The following is a 23,535-nucleotide window of genomic DNA, read 5'->3' on the forward strand; positions in this document are numbered from 1 at the left end:
GTACAGAGAGCTCTCACCTATGAACCACAGTCACTGCGCTAGAATTATTTTTGTGTTCTTCTTTTGGTTTTTGTTTGTTTTGAGGATGGAAGGCTATGGGGGACCCAATACGTACTAGAAGGTTATCAAGACGATGGAGCCAGGCTCTTCACAGAGTGCATGGTGCGAGGATGAGACACAACTGGAAGAAGCTGAAATGAGGCAGGTTCGAAACAGAGGAGATATATAAAAAGCTTTTCAACATGGGGATGGTCAAGCAGTGCGACATCCATCCTTGGATGTTTTAAAGACCCAACGGAATACAGACCTGCTCCAACAATATAGGAACCCTGCCTTGAAGAGGAGGTTAGATTACATTGCCTGTAGAGATTGGTTCCAACCTTTATTATCCTATGGATCTTATCGTGTGTAATGTTTCTGTACATTCTTACATCAAAATGAGATCTGAACACAAGATTAGGCACAAGATTTACTGATTAATTTTAAAAACAAATTCGTATAAACACATGGAAACATCAAAACCCTCTGGCAATGCAGTGTAATAAACAGACAGTCCTCTGGTTAAAAAAAAAACAACTCAAAAACAATCAGAAGTACTTTGCCTTATTAAGACAGCAAGGCATCTGGAAATCAACCTATGTAACTTTTCAGAACTCAGGGAAAATGTAAGTAAAATACTTTGAAAGTGTGTTCACAAAAGGGATCAACAAATGATTAGTATTTGAGATGGGGCTTCCCAAATTGCAGAGAAAACCACCTCAGAGATTAGAACTGTTTGCAAGCACAGAGAAGTTCAGCTTGTCCTTACGAATAAACATCACTGAAGAGACCTGCATTTCAGAAAAAGTGTCCAAAGAAAGAAAATATTTATCTGTCTGAAAGGAGGAAAAAAGAGACTACAATCAATGCAAAGTATTTGACTTACTGCAAACAAAAGCTATGGTAACAACATTGTATAACAACAAATTTCAAGGTTTTGAAATTCTCAGAAATTACTCTTTATTGTGATCTTTTTTTGCTCCATATATCTTTATATTTTTACATTAGTTTTACATTATGACAAGAGTAAATTACAGAAATTAAGACAAATTGTATATAACCTGCCAGCTTACTAATGTTTCATATGTCACAGTGTAATCATTTAATGCTTTTCTTTGATCTGAAAAGGATTATCAGATTCAAAGCTTTGCTAGTCATAGAATGATACTGTCCATGCCAATTTTTTCTTAAATGATTAGAAGTATATGGGAATTCATTGTAAGTGTGCTGTTTGTATTTTCTACAAAACATAGGCAATAACTAACTTTGTTACTTCACTAGAACAATTTCTCCCCTTTGTGTAAGATCTCCAGCAAAAAGGCAGACCAATGCATCAATCCAGCACTTTTAGATCCAATGCTGAATTGCCTGAAGGGCAGTAGTAAAAGTCCTTAGGGCAGGATGAGTCCCTCGATGAGACATCAAGAGGGACCCGGCCTCTGCGATGAACCCCGCTTCTTTGAGTTGTTTCGCTATTTCCTCTACATTCCAGCCTCCTTCACCCTGGTTAGCCAGTAAGTGGTCAATAAGGCAAGGATAGAAGGCAGTGGATATGCACTTCACCACTAACTTGGCATTGAGGAGCAAGGAAAGTATTTCAGCGTCACAATTGGAATCGTCAACCTACGAAGAAAGAAAAACCCAAAGTAATTAAAAATTAATTACCAGATACGTCCATAAACTAGAACATGTCATGACTGTTCTAACTACCCAGTGTGATCCTGAAAGCGAGACGAGTAGTCTGTATGGATTAACAGCAGGGATAAACACTTCACATACGCCAGAATATGTAAAGATGTGTCTTTAACAGTCTCTATCACATGAATATAAATATTTCCCCTGCACAAAGTTAAGGAATAAGGATGCTTAACAACCTCACTAGGATTACGTGAACAGCTTTATAGACTTTTCACAGGTTCTCAGCCCCAGCACAGAACAGACCACTCCATTTACCTCCATATCAAGAATGACACCCTGAGGAAGATAACAGTATATTAAATTTTAGTCACTTTATATTAACATAATACATCACATTCCATGTGTTAACATGATAGGCAACATTTACAGACTCACACAGATTTTCCACAGTTTCAGCACTCACAGCAAGAATGAGGTTTTCAGAACAATACAACTTATATTTTAAAAGATTTGGAGCACAGAGCTGCTACCTCTGGGAGACATTGCGGATGCCTCAGAAAAATGTGGTTACTTGATAAATGCGAGCAGATATTCTCTTGAAAAACTTGCCTATAGCTTTACAAATACCATTACAGAATACTTAAAATTCTATTTCAGTTAATTTTGACATGTCTTTCCCGGCTTCCTTGAAATGCAGTGTTCTTTTAATCAGCTTAGGTGTCTTACCACTTCAAGAAGTGCAATAAACCAAATACATATAACCAAAGAAAAGGGTAAAAGGAGGGGTAGACAACAGTCAGTTTTCAAAAACTGCATTTAACCAAGCAACAAATAAACTAATCAAATTATGCTTTTTCAACCTCTCTTTTTATATATATATATTTTATTTATTTATTTTTAATTCTGCCTGGTTAGCCTCCGTTTCATTTTCTGTAAAAATCATAGAATGGTAAGGGTTGGAAGGGACCTTAAAGATCATCTGGTTCCAACCCCCCTCCCAAGAGCAGGGACATCTTCCACTAGACCTGGTTGCTCAGAGCTCCATCCAACCTGGCCTTGAACACTGCCAGGGAGGGGACATCCACAGCTTCTCTGGGCAACCTGTGCCAGTGTGTCACCACCCTCATGGTGAAGAATTTCTTCCTTATATCTAATCTAAATCTGCCCTCTTTTAGTTTAAAGCCGTTCCCCCTTGTCCTATCACTACACACCCTTGTGAAAAGTCCCTCTCCATCCTTCCTGTAGGCCCCTTCAGGTACTGGAAGGCTGCTATAAGGTCACCCCGGAGCCTTCTCTTCTCCAGGCTGAACAGCCCCAACTCCCTCAGCCTGTCCTTGTAGGAGAGGTACTCCAGCCCTCTGATCATCTTCGTGTCCCTCCTCTGGACCCGCTGCAACACATCCATGTCCTTCCTATGCTGGGGGCCCCAGAGCTGGATGCAGTACTCTAGGTGGGGTCTCACGAGAGTGCAGTAAAGGGGCAGAATCCTCTCCCTCAACCTGCTGGCCACACTTCTCCTGATGCAGCCCATGATGTACTATCCTACATGGTTGATACCAGCGTACCAAGCAAGTACCAGTGATTTGGCACCCTTGAAGACCAATTCAGCTGCTACACAGGACCACAGGACATGACTACTGTATACTGAGAGACTTGGCACTGACACTTGACAGCTGAAATTAAGCAATTTTTAATCTAATTAGCATCACAACACGTTTTACCCTGATTCTTTTCAGGACAGCATTTAAAATTCCCTTCTCTCTGTTCCTCTCTCTTTTAGTTCAAGATTTGCTTCCTCATGCTCGTGTACAATGAGCTGCATCCACCCCTTGCCCCAGCACACCACAACAGGCACTTCTTGCTTATAACCCAATTCGCTGTCCCATGAGCTTTCCACAACCATTTCTTAGTAATGTACAACAGTGTTGATTTGCAGTTGTGTTTGGGTTTTTTAATTACTTTTTTTCCCCCAGAAAGATTGGACAGAAGTATGATCTATTACTCCAGAAAACCAAATGTAATGGTAAAAAAATCTTACATACTCAGCCACATACACTGTGAGAGCTCATGCACACCATCTGACACTGGCCATCTGTGGGAGACTACACTCTCTAGTTTCCCTTACAGGTAGTCAAACCAGAAACAGGATGCTCAAAGCATAAATCAGAACAAGTACTTAATTTTATCTTGAATGCATGGAATTGCAAGACTCCCAGGGCTTGGCACCTTATTGGAGAAATCAATATTACATTTGCATATAGAGGAACACTGAGAGTTCATGAGGCACTACCAGGTAGCTCCTTGCATTGAAGCGGATGAGAAATCTGCAATTAGCTTCAGGAGAAAGAATTTCCTTTGAAGTAATAACAAAATTCTTTTAGAGGAAAGATCTTTATTGTATCTAAACAGATTTAGACTAATGAATGTAAGTTTTGCTTCTGCGAAAGAGCTGAAGAGTCAGCATGATGACTGAAAGCATGTATGTGAAAAGCAACAGAAATAGAGTAATTTGTTACTCTGTTTTGGAAAAGCGTGCACTCTACACAACATAAAATACAATTTAATAAAGAAAAAGACAAAACATGCAATATTTTAGCATGGAAAGCTCTTACAACTCTTTATCACCTTCGATTTACCATTAATAACACATGATCATTACTTTCAATTTACTATTTTCACTTCCTCTGAAACTTCAGGAGATTTCCAGAAAAACAGAATGTCTTTAACATGTTAACCAGGAAGAGAGTTTGCTGTTGCACGCTCATTCTACTTCTTCCATTACTTCATTTAGATTTGTGTTTTTCTTTCCATTGAAATCTTAAAAATAAACTTGACTTCCTCCAAGGCTTTCAGCACTTTAATAATTAATTACATAAACCTCTTACGGATTACAAAACCAATGCCATAGCGTGTAGCAGTTACAAGTCCAGTTTACAGAACAGTTCTAAGAACGGTAGGGATGTCCAGTCTTTAAGTTGCCCACTTTAAGTCTTTATTTAATAATTCCTCTAAATTGTCATATATTAATTACTGATGTGTTTTGCTGTTGAAGACAGGTTGATCATTAAATAAAATTTCTAGCGTTGACATCTTGTAGCATACTGTGCAGCATATTAAGGCCATTATCCAAACAGCTCTCCTCTTTTCTGAAATGGGAGGCTGGAGCGATATTCTGCTTCACCTCTGAGCTCCGTGTGCTCTGTTCTTTACCTGTCTGTAGGATACAACTTCGCCAAACAGTAGTTACAGTAATGAGATTAACAGCAGATGGGAGGTTTAATTTAAAATAGGTTTTTAAGCTGTTATTCTGTTAATGAAAATTCCTCCAGATTAGTGTGATTTTCATATGCCAAAAACCCAGAAATTGACAAGTCTGAAACTAAACGATCTTTTCTAGCATAAAACCATTAAACATCTGAGCTATACATCCTTAAGTTTAAATAGTCCAGTAGGTTAAACTGATTAACATTTCCCGTTTTCTGACTTCAAGGCTGTCTGAAAAGCTGGTCAGAAACAGGAAGCCTTTGTAATGTAATGTAATTGTCTCGAGGCAACTGGATGGAGACACAAGATGGCAACCAGACGCCATGACCACATTTCACACAGCTAAAGACACTAACTATTCTGCAACTCTTCGTTAAATCTGAGCAGAGACTGACAGGTGTGGACAGAACAGAGAAGCCAAGGTTTAATGAGAAATCTGTACAAAAATAGGCAGCTGAGAAAGACAGATTAACTATTTGTTTTTATCAGTTTTGCAACTCCAGACCATGCCAATATATTTGGTATCAGTTGCATATGAAGAAAGAGTCATTAGTTTAAATAAAAACAAATGCACACAAAGAAATTCCTCACTAACACATATGCAGATTCTGAATCATGGGGCTACAAGTGGCTGGTGACCAGTCACCAGCACTGTTCCTCAGGGCTCAATTCTAGGGCTAATTCTGTTCAATAGATTTATCAAAGATGTGGATGCAGGAGTTGAATGCACCATTAGCAAGTTTGCTGATGATACCAAACTGGGAGGTGCTGTCAGCTCTCTTAAGGGATAAGTGGCCTTGCAGATGGATCTAGATAAGTTCTGAGCTACGTTTAATGGGATGAAATTTAACAAGTCAAAATGCCAGATTCTGCACCTAGGATGGAGTAATGCTGGCCACAAGTATAAATTGGGAGAGGAGTGGCCAGAGAACAGCCCTGCAGAAAGGGGTCTGGGGGTGCTGGTGAACAGCAGGGTCAACAGGAGTCAGCAGCTTGCCCTGGCAGCCAAGAGGGCAAACCGCACCCTGGGGTGCATCAAACACAGCATACCCAGCCGGTCAAAAGAGGTGATTATCCTGCTGTATTCAGCGTTGGTGTGGCCTCACCTTGAGTGCTGTGTGTAGTTCTGGGCAATTTAAGAAGGATGTGAAGGTCCTTGAATGCACCCAGAGGAAGACAACAAAGCTGGTGAAAGGGCTGGAAGGCATGTCCTGTGAGGAGCGGCTAAGGACTCTGGGTTTGTCTAATTTGGAGAAACAGAGGCTGAGGGGTGACCTCATTGCTCTCTACAGCTTCCTGAGGAGGGGACATGGAGAGGGAGGTGCCGATCTCTTCTCCCTGGTGTCCTGCGAGAGGACGCGTGGAAATGGTTCAAAGCTGCATCAGGGGAGGTTCAGACTGAGCATTAGGGAGCATTTCTTTACCAAGGGGGTGGTCAAACACTGAACAGGCTTCCTAGAGACGTGGTTGATGTCTCAAGCCAGTCTGTGTTGAAGAGGCATTTGGACAATGCCCTTAACATGCTTTAACTTTTGGTCAGCCTTGAAGTGGTCGGCAGTTGGACTAGATGATTGTTGTGGGTCCCTTCCAACTGAAATAGTCTATTCTATACTAATCAACTAATCTATACTTCAAAACCTTAAATTAGATAGTTTTATTTAAGCATTGCTGCTCAGTGTATAAGCTGTAAGATTTTAAAAAATTAAATCAATTTAAATGTACCTTAAGACTACATTTATTTAAAAAATAATTGTAAACTAGAACAAGCATTAAATCAAAAAAATTCATAAACAATATAAAGGTAAACACACAGAGCATATATCTAAAAGTAAAAATACACCACAGAGTATAATATGGTGCCTATACAAGAAATGCCTCAGCAAAACTAGGACTCCCCAATCCATAAAGGAGGCAGCTTAGAGGGTATAGAGCAGACACAAACATCATTAGAGTATACAGGGATTGATTAAACACATTCTGTCATAAGAAAAGAATTATGAAGCATCAAATGAATCTAGTAGGATCAGATTCAGAGTAAATAAAAGGAAACAGTTGGGTTTTCACACTGTTGAACTGTTTGGCAAATGATACTGCAGAATGTAAAAGCTCCTCCAAGTTTAAGGAGAAACTGGACAAAATTGAGGAAAAAACCCACCGTCAGTTACTTAGTATACAAATACATACAGCTGAAAAATGACTGTAAGCTGGGAGGGCTGTATCTCAAAAAAAGAGCTTGTATATTTGACCTATTCTTACTCTTTGCTAGACTCCTAATTTTTCACTCCGTTGCAGCCAGGATACTATTCCACATGGACTTTCGATCCCCAAAATTTTACCTTTTAGAAAATATTAATTCAAAACATCCTTAAGGGTTACTATTGTCAATGATTTCAATCATATTTGAAATGTTGTTTAAATTAGCACAGACTGGCTCTAAGCATATACATCTAGCATGCATATTAAATATCAGCCTACAGTAGACACAGATTCTCTAAATGGCATTATATTTTCTTTTTAAAATCACCCTTTTGACAAGACTTGTAAACAAGAGAGTAAAACTCTGTCAAGATAGTTTCTAAAAAGCAACCTAACCATCTTCTGGGCAGACAGAAGAGGTAGGATCTTATTAAAATGAGTCACTTCTGATCGGCCTGCATATGCAGAGCCCTTACTACTCCAAGTCTTAAAACACCTGTTCCAGCAAAGTCGATTGCTGATCGCAGAAACACTGCTTCAGTGATATGGGATGTAGCTGACTGCAGTTTACGCAAGTCTCAGAGGTGCAGGTATCTTCTGCAGAAATGAATACACAACCACTTCCCATATTGTGTGAATACGTGAACACACTATAAACCACAATAATAGCAAACTCAGAGTATATACGATGGAGAAAAGCCATTTATGGCTATCTAGACTTCCATGTACAGAGTGCTAAATTTTTTTATTAGTGTAAAACCTGTTACTTCTGGAAGGCTTAAATGGGAGAATACTTTTCATATCCATCTCACCTTCAGTAGGACATGACAGTGCAAAAGTGTGCACTGATTCAGTGTGGTGCCCACACAGTGTGCATATGTATATGTAAAAGAACTAATGGGAGTAATTATGCTAGTCCTCGCTTTTTTTTCAACCTGATATTTTTTCTTGACTTACTTACCTATTTAGGTATTGGCCGAAATCTACTTTCAAGAAGTAGGCATTCTTCAAGTGGTATTTCTGATGACTAGCTCACTCCTTTAGACTGTGATGATCAATACCTTTCCCTTCTAGGGACATGCATATTCATCTAGAAAGTGAGGCAGAATAGAAACAGAACTGCAACAGAAGCACTCACAGTCTCCACTGAAGCAGTGCTACAGCACTCTGCTTCAAATAGGGCTTGTGCACTTTATGCAATGTCTCTTTAATGCAGAAATTATAAACGGATCTGCATCTACAGATGGAAATCCACATCTCAGCAAGGTTCCCCTCAACATGTACAGAAGCAAGGACCCACTTGCAGTCTGTCTCCACAAGTCCTGAGCACTTTCTGCACATCTTCAGCAGGATGGGTAGGAACCTTACCCCAGACTACTAAGTGCTGCTCTTGGAGAGGACACAGGATTCAAGTAGTTTCCCTAATGCCCTTGGCAAACGACCCAAACATGAAGCACTTGTACAACCTGTCTTCACCCCTACACTGACTGCTGTATTTCTGAATCAGAATGGCAGTTTGGGTCTTATGCTGAGCTCCGTGCTGTCAGTGCGTAATTAGCATAGGTTAAATAAGCACGCCTGCCTGAGGCTTTGCCGTCAGCACACTAACGTTACGAACTGCAAATGGGCTCAGCCTTGAGGCACTCTGCTCCACCAAGGCACTGGGTCCCCTGGGCAAGCAGAGACAGGGAGCCTGCAAGTTTTAAGAAAGCTTGTGTGTGAAATACGTGGGTGAAGATCAGCTTTGCCACAGGTGGCACCTCTTCTGATGCACTCAGAAGAAATTCTTGAGCAATCTAGAAGGCTTTACTGATAAATCACTGAGGCCTCCACAAACTCATACAACCATGAATGCAAGAATTTTGTGGATCCACTCTCCAAGACCAAGGACATACCTTATATCAGCATCCAGTATTTTTTCTGGTTGCTAATACAGCCTACATGGACTTTGTAGCTGTACTTGCTGTGATGCACCAGATCTGGGAAAAAAGAAAAATCTCTCCTGTTGTGAGAATTTCAGATAGGCAAGAGCAGGTCAGGTGGTATCTTTTGCCTAACTAAAGGTCAAGTCAGGGTCTGGGCAATTCCCCATCAGCATTGTTTGTACAGGTGTCTAGAGGTTCTGGTATTGGCAATAGGCAATATTTCATCCATAACTTATACACTATAAAATCCATGCGTTATGAAATATGGATAGTAATGGAAAGACAAGAGCTGCTGCTGCTGAAGCAGCAGAAAAGAACTGAACCTGCTATTTTCCAGAGTATTAGCTCTCCAATACTACTGGAAGTAAAAAACCTTTTCATTTTATTCTTTATTTGAGTCTACAGCTATAGGACAAATAAATACGGGGAGAAGAAAACAAACAGATATTAAAAAACCCTAGAAAATTAACCTAGAGAGAGATATTTTACCATAATCACCATTAACTATATGCACATAATTTAAGAGGATTTCTTTTAAAAGGTAAGGCACACCAAGTGAGTAGCCATAAACAGCATAAGACATTGGAGACAACTGGAAGGTCCATTATTTCACATATTCAATATCATTTTTCATAAATTTTTCAATAAATCATGTTGCAAAGGTAGTCTCAGTACTTCAGCGTTGAAAGTACAGTATGTAAACCGAGCGAAGGTATTATTTTAGATTAACTAGAAACATTTTCTAGTCCTAGTTTCTATCAAAGCCTTTGTTGAAGTATTTGAACTGACTATACTAACTCCCATTTGTTGGCTGTTTGTGTAACTACCAATGGAATATTTACTTGCTTTGTCAGAAGTATAAAAATCAGTCTTAATGTTTGAAACATAACCCAGTGAACAGACAACACTGAAACCATTCTCAAAAACAATCTGACTCTTAAGGGCAAACTCTGAGCACTGCTGGCATTAATAAGCTTATTTAAGTAAACTGGTTTTTAAAATTATTCACACACCACACAACACAGGAAGAATAGTTATTTCTGTTATCCAAAATAGACAAGTGGCAGTTTATAAAAAGATACACAATAAAAAGAGAGGTCTGCAATTTCAAAAAAGCTTACACAAAATCTCGGTTGTTTTATTACAGGCAAAAGCTATACAATTCCTAGTATCAGCACTTCAGCATCATCCTTAACTGTAAACATCCATAAAGCTGTCAGCAACATACAACAAATGGCTAACTAATACATAGTATCAGCAAGCAAGTGCTGTATTTTTCCTCACAGCCATGTTTGTGAGCTGTGTTAGCACTATGTCAGGGAATCAATAGATATGATTTCCCTTTGCCAGATGTTTTTTGTCCTTTTCCTGTTTAATATAAGCAGAATTTTCTATGAAAAATTCATTAAGAATTCTACAAAAAGCATTAACAGCCTGAACACTGTTTTTAAAAAGCAAAAAGTACATATACAAAATTATATTGAATAAACAACACTGACACAGCTAAGCAATATATCCAGTTTCAGTACAACACCAACCAATGTAATCATGAGACATATATAAAACAATGAGTAAGAGATACTTTCTAAACAATACAAGAACAGCTTTTAAATTTAGCATGGCATTCTTCTGTTCTAGTTGCTTTTCCAACGCTGGCAGCAGAATGTCACATTCAAAGTACTCGACAAACTCTACGCGTGATGTAATGAAGTCAATAGTTAAATCTTCATTGACTTAAGACAAAAAACACCAAAGCTAAACGCTTTGAAAATTCTCAGTTATGCAGCACTCTTACAGAACTATGTGCTTAAATGATTACTGAACTTAGAAGGAAAAAACAGAAACAGCTTATCAAGCTGCCTCCTGCATAAGGAGGTCAAAAAGAATATTATTTTAGGCACGCACAGGTGTACAAAGTGCTTTATATTAGTAAGAAGATAATATGGTAGCCAGTCCTAAAACTTCAATATAATGTAATCAAGCTAGAGTGTAGAAAAGTGAAAGCTGTAGGACACCAGAAAGAAAAGGCCAGTTAAGAGAGCAATACAATTAGCAGCCATTCAGAAAGTGCTACTGCACAGCTTTGTGCTTTAAAAACAGTTAAATAAAATGTACTCGGACACAAATTCCTGCTGGCAAGCTTCAGAGCTAGTCACTTACACAGCAGCTTTCACCTCTTAACAAAAAAGTCAATTTTAAAAGGTTAGCAAGAACTTATAGATGAGAAAGTGCATGCATATATTAGATCCCTGATTGCTTTTCTATCATATCATCTTGTTTAACAACAGTTACAAAAAAACGTTTCTTTGCAGACACAAAATCTAAAATTGCAGGTGGCAAAAGAAAACTATCAATATACTGAAGATAATCTATTATAGTTTTGGTGGTTAATATTTATAAAATTATGCTTTATGGAAAATTCAGAAAATCTGTGGTTTATTTGTACAAGGAAAAGGGAATAGCAACACCTTCATAAAAACCCGTGGTTCTTTGCTTAGAATGCCAAACCCAAGCAGGAAATACTGCAAATTCATACTGGATGCTAACTATGATGTTGGAATATTCATGCAAGCAGAGGTGAATTACATCTCATATGCCCTGTCACCTTCCATGAAACCATTTTAAATATTCATAAAGAATACGTTAAAAAAAGCCGGTGCTTCATCCATTATAGTAACTCAGTCCTTTTGAAGGAAAATGAGCAACATCTGAGATGGAGCCTAAGCCTCCAGATCTACCGCTTCTCTGACTAGTCTTTATGGTTGTGTTCTGGAGTCCTCCTGAAGGGGAAGGAGATAAATCCTTTCTCAAGCTATCCAATGGATGCAAAAAGAGAAAGCTTCTGGAATACCATGTGCAGCGTAACAAGGAAAGACACATCACGTAAAGAGGAATAAGCGAGGAGGAGAGACTTAAGGGAGAAACCTGGGAAGAGAAGGATGCAGAACACCTTTTCCAGGAAATAAAGAATGGTGTGAAAGTAGGGAACAGAACTGCACCATTTGTTGTAATCAAGGAATCTAAAAAATTTGATGCAATTAATATAACTAGAGCAGAGGGCCTACCCTAGAAGGCTCCTGCAGAAAGGGGGAATGTTTGCCTACTCTGTGTGTCTCTGAAAGAAGTTATAAATTCAATTTGAATCCCTACAAATCATGTTTTCAAACCTTTTGTGTTTTGTGAATGCTTATTTTAAAAAGATATACACAGTTTCATTTCTGTTTCCAGTTTCACTTTGAAGTAGCATATGGGAAATTTGCCGTCAATAATTATTTTATATTGTGATACACAACCAGGAGCTCCCTAAGATATGGTGCTGAATTTAGAAATACTAGAGATGTGGTTTTCCTACCTATATATTATAATTCTGTAAATGTTCAATGCGGTTAATTCAGCCAGACAGGAAAGCCATTCCCATTCATATAAAGGTCTGAGACAATACCTCTCTTCTCTTCTGTGGTAGAGTGCTAAACTGTAGACCATAGCTAACATAAAAACCAAGAAAGTCAGGCTGTAGATGCACGAGTTCAATTAAGAGCTTGAAGATGTTTTAAATCCCCCTCAGTTTTCAGAAAAAAAAGATAAAAGATAATATGGTTTTGTTTAGGAGACTAGCTTTTATCTTTCTAGGTGTCCCTTCTTAACTCCAAAGCAAATACACAGGGAAAAACACACACACACAAAAAAGTAATATAAATTTATGTAACAATTGAAAAATACACAGTAATGTCTTTCAGGTTTTGTCCACAGAAAAAAAGACAGTATGTAGGTTTCTTTCTCCAGAAACTTTCTGCAGTATTGAATAAAACCTGTTTAAAATTGCATGAAAGTCCCCAAACATACCATCTTGCATTTTAACCTTTCTAAAACACACCAGTGACGTTAACAGCTCTCCACGTGTATATGCACAGGCTGCCAAGTTTTTCCGAAACAAGCTAACTCATCTGATGTACTATCATCACTTAAAAAAAACCCAAAGAGCTAGAATATGAAGACAGAGATAACAATCTACTTCATATAACAGAATAATTTCTGTCCGGCCACGCTGACTCAAAATAGCATACTAGATAATTTAAAGAAAGTGCCACGATCTTTAATCACCTCAAGTATATATAAAAGATCTTACCAGCCCTGAGTTACTGCTCACTGTGGACACAATAGCTGTGGAAAATCTCAATAACGATAAGGGTCTCAGTAGTCTCTGCTTACTATATGAAGATGAAAGAGTTAATTTATTGCTTCAGACTCTGAAAGGTGGTTAATTCAACTGCTCATACCTTAGCAACAGCTGTTATCTGCTCCAGCACCATAGCGTGAAGATCTTGATCTTTGCTTTCTACCAGCAGTTTCAGGGATGGCAGCAGGAGGGACTGATTAAGCAGCAGCAAACATAATTCTTTTATACACTGAAAATAAAAGTAAACTCATTCGGTGAGATCTCTGGAGATACCAACATAATCATTCACACTAAAATTTATGAAAATTCTGTGTCAAAAGCAAAATGAATACAAACTTTTAAAACAAATGAATTCCCAGTTGGAAATAACTCTTTGAAAACTTGAAAGGACAAATTAAAAAAAAAATGTGGAACACAGGATTATAAGTGCAACATTTTGTATATTAAGACAAGGCAGGTACTGAATCACCTTTACAACCCAGAGTTTTAGTGAAAGAACAAAAGAGCAATCACAGCTCTGTGTGGGACTAATATATTTGTGCTTACTGAAATACTGCAAAGCATACGAAGAAACATAACAGACACCTATGACATTTCTGTACCTCAAATATGCAATCATAAAAGTGGAACAAAATAAAAAGGAAATAACAGCACATACCAGAGTTCAACGTTATAAAGCTCTGTTGCAAAATCTTTGCAAATTTTATACAGATTTTTATATACAATTAAAGTTTAGCAAATCAACTTTCTCTTGTTCATCTAATTTCTCCTATTTTATAATATAGCAAAAATTTAGCATCGTAAGTCTTCCGTAAGAGGGAAGTGGCCGAGGGCTACGAGGATGATGAGGGGACTGGAACATCTCCCCTACGAGGAGAGGTTGAGGGAGCTGGGCTTGTTCAGCCTGGAGAAGGCTGCAAGGGGACCTAATAAATGCTTATAAATATCTGAAGGGTGGGTGTCAGGAGGATGGGGCCAAGCTCTTTTCAGTGGTGCCCAGTGACAGGACAAGGGGCAATGGGCACAAACTGAAACATAGGAAGTTCCGTCTGAACATGAGGAAGAACTTCTTCCCTCTGAGGGTGACGGAGCACTGGAACAGGCTGCCCAGGGAGGCTGTGGAGTCTCCTTCTCTGGAGATATTCAAGACCCACCTGGACAAGGTCCTGTGCAGCCTGCTGTAGGTGACCCTGCTTCGGCAGGAGGGTTGGACTAGATGACCCACAGTGGTCCCTTCCAACCCCTTCTATTCTGTGATTCTGTGAAAACCAAACAAGAAAACCTACCGTGCATTTCCAAAGCTTTATTTATTTATTTTTAACTAAAGACCAAGATAAATTTTAATCTCCTACACATAAATTGTGATTTTGTTTTTCCTCAACACTGCAGTGATTTATTCATTTATACATCAAAAAGTACTTCAACTCACAAATTATGTTACAAATTAAATTAAAACTTCCACTTCCCTTTTTATCAGTTGCAAGAACTTTGGTCATATGCCACAACCACTTCCCAGTGAGGCCCATCAAAGATGTCCCATGTTCCAGGACAACTCAGACTAAGTGCTCTGGGTATTGTATGATAGTCACCCTGAAAATGGTACCCAGCTCTTAGAGGTGCTCTCTGTTTCACTCCAACATTTACAGAGTGATTGTCGAAGGAGCTCATCAGCTAAATATTAAGTTGGGAGAATGCAAGTCATATTTTTTTTAACATCTTTTGAAGATTAATGACAAGTGTAACAATTACATGACCAAAATGCAACTACATTTTGCAGCAGCATGGGCTTAGTAGCTGCGAACCTAAAAGCCTAAAAATTACTTGGAAGATGAAGAGATGTTAAATGCTCCAACTGTAATGTACTGCAGAGACACCTGGCCTTGCTTGGCACAGGCTGCATGTTGTTCGGTCTTATCTAAATTTATACCTTCAAGAAGCACTACCTAGACGGACATATTCTATCACACTGAGCTCTGCATCACTGGGGTAAGGCTTGTTCTCTTACCCAGACTTGTTCCTCTAAACTTGTATTCTGTACTGCTACTGATGATGTTTTCAGTGAAGGATATGATATAGGATCAAGGAATAAGAGGATTAAATAAATACATTAAGCTTTATCTGATCGGTTGTATGCTTATTAAGCTTACGATAATTTCATATTCCATTCTTATGATAATTTCATATTCCATTGTATTTCTTTTGAGCAGTATGTCTGCCATACCAGAAAACTTACTAAATGTAAAATTAGAGATTCATACTACGTCTCCTTTTCTTGAAAAGGTGTATCCATGGCAATAAAAGCAGCTTATGTTCAGTAAAATAAATTCCAAGAGTCAGAACGTACATAAGCTGAACAAAACAGCAATTTCACCATGCTTGCTTTTTCTGTCTGAAAGCCTCTCAAAACTAAACGGGGAAGCAGGACCATAAGAAGTAACCGATAAGTGTAAAAAGGCTCTCTAAGAGAGCCCCAAATCATATTTTTGGTTTGTGGGTGCAAGAAAAGGAAACTCAGCAAATTGTAAAACGTAACTAGGTACTGTACGTTTTTAAAGCAACAGAGCAGGGAGAGAAAAGATGCAGGTCTTGAATCAGAGTTTGCCATCTCAATGAGCTGCCATAAAATAAACTAAATCTTTCAGCAAGTAAATGCAGTAATACAGATATTAACATTGCTATCTTCAAAGCAATAACTTTTAACTTAGATCATATGCCAGCATTTTGTTTTCTTCTTAGATGCTTCACAATTATACTCTAGTACTGATTACACATTCTAATAGGACGTGTTCTAACACATTCCGCTTTGTTCATTGCAGATGTATAAAGGCCTCCACGTAAGAAAACACAGGTTTAGCTATCTAATTAACTTCCATTTATCTTACACTAGCAGATTTTGATGCCAAAAGGTCATCAGGTTTCAGGTAGGTACCAGTCAGATGACTTGCACCTGTAACAGGTTCTGTAGTTCAGAAAAAGACTATCACTATGGCATATTTTAAGTTCAGCAACACTCTGAAAATGTGACATGGAACACCATCCGAGGCACCAGGGAAATAAGGTGTAGGATAGTGTGGTCGAACTTGCAAACCCTTGGGAGTGGCCTCCATCCCTTTTTCCATAGGAAGAGACTGGAAAATTTGCCAAGCACAGACTGTCCCAATACTACAAATATCTCCTTGTATCTCTGCCACAAATGACTGCACTGCTTGTTGCTCTGGACAGCAACTGGAAACCCAACCCTAAGCAGCAAGCCACCACTCCCATCGCTTCTCAATGCAGTACAAGGGACTTTGGTTTTTTTTTTGTAATAAGCACTCAAAAGCAATGCATCTGCCTGCCTGCAGCGAAAGGCTGCGCTTAGAGGCAGTATGAAGTTACCTGTGAGGGGGAAGTCCTAATTCAAAATCTGGATTACCATGATTTAGCTGAAACTTGTAAGATAATTTTTGTCTTTTACCTAGTTATGCAGCTATCAATGGTTCACTGTAACACCAGTGAGGCATACAAAACAGATTTCATAGGAGTCTGTTTTGGGTCTAGTTTTCACGGATAGCTTGAAGGGCTGGATAATGAGTACAAATGGCACTGTGTCTGGAGAGGCTGAAAGCAAACTGAAGGGCACCATTTAAATTGCAAATTATCTGAACAAAATGATCAAAGATATCTGTGAATGAAGAAAAACATACAGTGTAAACTCCTATATAAAGCCCAGGAACAACTAGCTACAAAAAGAAAAAAAAGGAGACCCACTGGCTGCTATATTATTCTAATAGATAAGCATCTGATAGGCACTAGGGCCCCAAGGTGAGTACAAATAAGAGACTAGATGCATTCTCCCATTTAGGTGTTTATGTTAACTGACACATGACCCACAGGTCAATAGAAAAACATGAGATACTCAGAGGAGTCACACTTTAACACTTACTCAGGGGAAGAAGGATTTGCCCCTTTCTAAAGAGATTAATCAGGCAGTGCAGGAGATGTCAGACAGTCCAAACACATGTGCCTTCCACACAAATGCTTATTTCAGCTAAGAGGAATGGAAAAATCTATCCACTGAATAAAATAATGTAAATAAAAAAAACAGACATAGACAAAAAGATTACAACTGTGCAACTCCGCAAAAGACACTAAGAAAGAACTTGGCTGCAAAAAACCTAGGAAGATCAGCAGGTGGTAGAATAAATTGACAGAGAAACATTTCTGTTTACATCTAAAAAAACAGTTTTTCTAACTTGTAGACCATCATGACTTGAAGGTAAATGTTTTTTCCCTCACAGTCTTTGGACCTTAGAATAGCAAATGTTATTCATGGTGAAAAAACTGATGTCTCAGTTTTTAGAATTCCATCATTCTATGTCTGTCCTCTTACTCGGTGTATTCATTGAAATGTGAAGTCATCTAAACAGGTTAATTGTCAGTAATCAGATTTTCATCTGATTCAGCCACATGATCTCAAGTCTCCAATTCGTGCACTTAAGTACTGTAGCCATGCATACAAATAAGTTACTTAAATTTATCCATGTCATTACCCCTCTTCCCAAGTAGACACTTACAGCTACATAGCCTGTGTTTCTAGGTACTTCTACAATTACACATTTCAGTGCAACTCCTGTTGCTGTACAGCATTCTAGTCACGAAAAAGATATTTTACATTGGTAAAGCTAGTTTATGCTTGAGGAGCAGAATATCTTCATACTCTGCATACTCACACCTACACAGAGCACTCTTCCAAAATTCTGTACATTAAAAAAGGAAGGCACCTCCAGCCAAAGCTGCCAACCAATACCAAAACTGTGTGTAAATTGGGACTTGTTACAGAATTCAAGAAAAAGTTCACTCATTTAAGAGAACTGAGCAAACCATGACCCATTCTTGAGTAGAACTCTTGGTAAACTGACAGTTGTACGTCAGCGACCTTGGATGGGATTTGTCTTCCTGGTTCACTGAGGTGAGTCAGAAAATGCTACTTTGACAAAGTTTGACTACTCCTCTGCACAAGTAAGATCATGAGTTTAGAAGCTATGATGCACCATTCAACGCCTTGTAAAGAAAAGTTACATATACTTACGCAAGCCCCAGGGACAGGGAGACCTGCCTTCTACCAAAATTTTTGGTGGAATAAATGAATTAATAAATGTATTTATCATTTCAGCTTACTGACACCATCTGGAATCATGGTTTACATATATCTTGAGTTTGACTTAAATCAGTCTGTTGAACTATTTAAAAAAAAAAAAAAAAAAACAACACACCCCACCTGCCTGTATTTTAAACAGAACATGTTGTTTCTGTTTTGCTTCTAGTCTTAACATCAGCTGTTTCCTGTAACAGGCTATGATTGCATGAAGATGATTATAAGGGATTAATCAACCTACTAAAAATACAGATATGAGTATTCTAAAGCTGTGTGAAGTTTATTAAGCTTTTCTCAAATCTGTCTTCATAGTATACAATGTTTACGTGCAAAACCGCTTCAATAATTTCACACTTAAGAGATGCTTGTATAGAAGGATGCATACATAGTCAAGGAAGACAAAAAACCATGATTACTACAAACCAATTACTTGTATATTAGGGTTTTTTTTCCACCAACAACACATTTTTCAAGGATTCCTCACTAAATTTTTATGCCTTTATTAGTGAGAAAATTACTGATTATTTAAGAGCTTTTGCCACACTAACGTTAATGACAATGCACTATTAAAGACTGTCTATAAATACTTCAAAGGTACATTGGAACAGACCTCTAAAGGTCAGCTAATCCAATCAGCCTCCACTCAAAGCAAGTCCAACAAGATCAAACCCAGTCACGTTCTGAATGCCTCCAAGGACACAGACTCCACATGTCATGATCCAGTCAAGTTCTCAATGCCTCCAAGGAAGGAAACTCCTTGCCTCTTCCAGGCATCCACCTACTCCAATATTTCACCACTTTAACGGTGAAAAACATTTTCCTTGTATGTCATGAGAGTTTTTTGATGATGCAACTTGTCTCTATTGCCTCTTGTTCTATCACTGAGCATCTCTCAGAAGTGGCTGGCTCCATTTACTCTATGTGTTTCCTCATCTGCATATTTAAAGACAGAAATATGATCTCCCTCAGTCACCTCTTCTTAAGACAGAATGAACCAAATCCTTTCAGCTTCTCTGCATTTACTGTGGCTGAGCCCCCTAATCACCTTGTTAGCTCTCCACTGGACTTGATCCAGTATGGCAACATTTTTCTTGTATTTGGAACCTCAAACCGGACTCATACCCATGACACCCAAAGTTAAAACTTACCTTGACAGGGAGCATGTGCTTTGTGTCATACAAAGAACGGCAGATTTTCAAAATTTCATTTCCTGTGTTGTCCTTTTCCTCAGGTGGGCATCTCTGTAGCATAACAGCCCCCAGTTTCACCCAGGGATTATCATCTGTGCACGATCTGCTCAGAAAAAACAAAGATGTATACAGAATATAAATATACATACGCACATACATACCTCCACCATTTTCTGTACATGTTTGAGTTTTTGTTTTGTTGGGGGTTTTTTTGTTGTTTTTTTGTGAAGTAAAGTACAATGCTATGACAGATAGGAAAAAGTTTTGAGACAAGTTACTATCCTGATGCCATCATTCTTTCAATGCAACAAAGAAGCTTTAAATATTTTGAATTATGACACGCTGTTACAATCCCTGAGGGATCACGCACCAGATAAAGACTGATCAAATTGGAACAGCACAGGAACAGCTTCTCCTGGCTTTACACCAGCTAATTTCCCAAGCAGAATGGTATTGAGGGAAGGGTGACAGGAATCCAGCATTCCTAATTTTGTTTGCTTTGATCATTCTAACAGCATCTGTCTCTCTAGTATCTGTCTCTTCCTTCTGAGTGGGGAAAAATATTTCCAAGATTCAGATTTTAATTTTCAGGTCCATCAAGTACAAGCAAAAATAATTTCTTTTTTTTTTTTTTTTAATAACCCACCCAAACGGGGTAGAAGAGTGAAAGCACATGCATCTGTACTTATCCATTAGTAGATATGGATGCAGATACATTTGTTTTACATATTTAAAATGTTCTTTTCATTCCACGCAGAACTGCACACCATGTCACCATTACACAGACTTAAAGAGATGACAGACAGTAGATACAAGTGAATTTTATCATGCATGATGGCTAAGGCAATGTTTACTACAGAGTTCTGTTGCTTGAACATTTCTTGGCCTACAGCCGCTATTTGCTAGATCATGGAGATCCCTGGCTACTTTTCTTAGGGGTAGGTGTACTTACTAGGACTGGATGTACTGACAGAAACGGGTAGTGGAGCAGAGCTTTTAAACAACAGCATGAAGTGTAACACTGGAACACATCCACATTGCCATCTTCCTAATATAAATTAAGTTAATACATTTCAATTCCCATCTACAATGGGCTAAAAACATGCACCATCAGAGGAACCTGATGAGGTTCAACAAGGGCAAGTGCAGGGTCCTGCACCTGGGGAGGAACAACCTCATGCATCAGTACAGGCTTGGGGCGGACCAGCTGGAGTGCAGCTCTGCGGACAGGGACCTGGGTGTCCTGGTGGACGACAGGTTAACCATGAGCCAGCAGTGTGCCCTGGCTGCCAAGAAAGTCAATGGAATCTTGGGGTGCATCAAGAAGAGTGTGGCCAGCAGGACGAGGGAGGTTCTCCTTCCCCTCTACACTGCCCTGGTGAGGCCCCATCTGGAGTAGTCTGTCCAGTTCTGGGCTCCCCAGTTCAAGAAAGATGAGGAGCTACTGGAGAGAGTCCAGCGGAGGGCTACAAGGATGATGAGGGGACTGGAACATCTCCCCTACGAGGAGAGGCTGAGGGAGCTGGGCTTGTTCAGCCTGAAGAAGAGAAGGCTGTGAGGGGACCTAATATATACTTACAAATATCTGAAGGGTGGGTGACAGGAGGATGGGGCCAAGCTCTTTTCAGTAGTGCCCAGCAACAGGACAAGGGGCAATGGGCACAAACTGAAGCAGAGGAAGTTCCGTCTGAATGTGAGGAAGAACTTCTTCCCTCTGAGGGTGACGGAGCACTGGAACAGGCTGCCCAGGGAGGCTGTGGAGTCTCCTTCTCTGGAGATATTCAAGACCCGCCTGGACAAGGTCCTCTACAGCCTACTGTAGGTGACCCTGCTTCGGCAGGGGGGTTGGACTAGATGACCCATAGAGGTCCCTTCCAACCCCTACCATTCTGTGATTCTGTGATAAAGCTTTTCTCAACACAATTCCTTATAATTATTTCAAATACTGTCTGATCTGTTAACAAACATCCATTATCTGCTATCTCTACATAAAACCAAGATTCAGTTAAAAATTCTTTTAAAAAAAGGCTACTAAAAAAACCCCAAACTTCAAGTTTTTTTTACTTCTTCCTTTCGAGCCTTTACAGAATGTATTTTCTAGCTTTATATTCAATTATAAGTATTAGATATTTACTGTTAGGTTGAAAACCAAAATTCTAAGTACTCAGATGACTCAGACATAAATTCCCCAGTTCTTGCACATACCATTACATTGGCAGTAAACTATGTTAGCAATAATCACCCTTTTCTGAAACTGAGAAGGTTTATAAGTAAAGATTAAACAAAAAAATCTTAATGCATATGGCTAAACAACTGGCTTAACTGCTCAAAGTTTTCCTCTTTGCTCAAGAATTTCTTAACAGAACTTACTTTAAAATGGGAACGTTGAAAACCTCACTAACAAAACAATCCCTGCTCCTTACTCCAACCTGCCATCAACATAGATTTTTCAGAAACACAGTTCCAGGAGCATATATATAAAACATCCCTAGGCTGGTAAGCATAACTGAAAGCTGTTAACACAGCAGTATGTAACAGAGGCAGAGAAGGGAAGATCGAGCAATGCAAGAAGAGGAGAAGAGCCCGAGGAGAGCAGCGCATGCTTGCCTTCCCAAAGATGCAGAGATGGGTGTATGACAGTGGCTGCCAATGACAACGGGGGAAGAGAGGAGAGAAAGTTCAGATAACGAAGGTGGAAAGTACCAAAGATTTTTTGATTGCTGTTGGGCCTCGTACTTGCAGCACAACCTCTGCTTCCTGACTGGCATGGATAATTGCAGGATTTACAAAGCAAAATAATTCAAATTAATACAATTCAAAATCATTTAAAAGAAATGCAAACTATTCCCAGCACACTATAACAAGAGGCAGTTAGAAAAGAAAAAAAAATCTTAACTATTTACTTGACAATAGTGTATGAAATTAATCCTGTGTCGTATCAGGGAATAACAAAAAGAGAGCTGTACCTGACTTTTTAAAACCATTCATACTTGAGATGGTAGGATTGAGTGTAGAATGAGGACAGAATTTCATTTTGGGAGTGCTATTTGTTGTTAAGACAGGTGTTTTTAGTTCACTCAAACTTAATTACATGACAGCACAGTGATTATAAAAGTCAAAATTCAATCTGAGAATATTTCTGCACATCAAATATATTACTTCTGTAGACAAAAGAAGTACATGTTTTAGTTTTATATAAAACTATATGGTCTAGATTTAAATTTACGTTAAGTCCTTATATCAAGTATTTGATGTTTGTCCTTTCGACTTGTTTAAAAAAACAGAACAAAAAAATCAAAGCACCTCCAAAAAACAAAACTCTAAAAGTTATTTGGCTGAGCCAATACAAGCAAGTGGAGTAAAAGATAATTTACAAAAAGGACTTATAACTGTGATCATGCTGTCTGCTATTAAAATATCATGTATGTTTTTTGAAAGCACTAGCAATGACCTGGAAAGAAGGACTTTCATGCCTCAATGAGCATTCCTGCTGACGTAGGATTTATAAAGCACTCAGTCTTGCAAATATTGTTAGAAACAAATGTGATAATAAAAGGAAAGCAATGGGAATATAAATACAGAAAGACTCCAGGGAGTGAAAAATGCCCCCCTTTGATACATTTTTGTATCAGGGCAACTCTTAGTAAGGAAAGCAAAACTCAACTATCATTGACTTACTCATTAAATAAATAAACAAACCAACCAAACAGAGAGGCAACATTCCTACAGAGACAAGAACCAAGAATAGAACAGGGAAGAGGACAGAGGGAGACTTTCATCTCTGTCACTTCTTCCAAGATGCAGCCTCATTTCCTCTCCCCAAGGAAAACACTGCTATGGCAGGGAAGAGAACAGCCTAGAAGTTTTTTCTCACCCTTCAGGCTAGCAGAGAGGACTGAAGAAAGAAATAACGGTAGTAACCATGCTCTGTGCCCATCACCCATTAAAAAAAAAAAAAAAAAGACCAAA

The 23,535-nt window shown here is 38.8% G+C and overlaps 1 protein-coding gene across 1 annotated transcript in view; it reads right to left on the reverse strand.

The window, feature by feature from the left end:
- Positions 1 to 398: 398 nt before the first annotated feature.
- Positions 399 to 23,535, reverse strand: part of NBAS (NBAS subunit of NRZ tethering complex) — a 194,397-nt gene continuing 171,260 nt past the window's right edge. Inside the window, 3 exon segments of the mRNA XM_075414861.1 lie at positions 399 to 1,662; positions 13,340 to 13,468; positions 19,525 to 19,669. Of these exon segments, the coding sequence (XP_075270976.1) occupies positions 1,387 to 1,662; positions 13,340 to 13,468; positions 19,525 to 19,669 (550 nt within the window). The 3' untranslated portion in view covers positions 399 to 1,386.

This window comes from Opisthocomus hoazin, chromosome 2 (genome assembly GCF_030867145.1).
Source record: "Opisthocomus hoazin isolate bOpiHoa1 chromosome 2, bOpiHoa1.hap1, whole genome shotgun sequence".
Lineage (NCBI taxonomy): Eukaryota > Metazoa > Chordata > Aves > Opisthocomiformes > Opisthocomidae > Opisthocomus > Opisthocomus hoazin.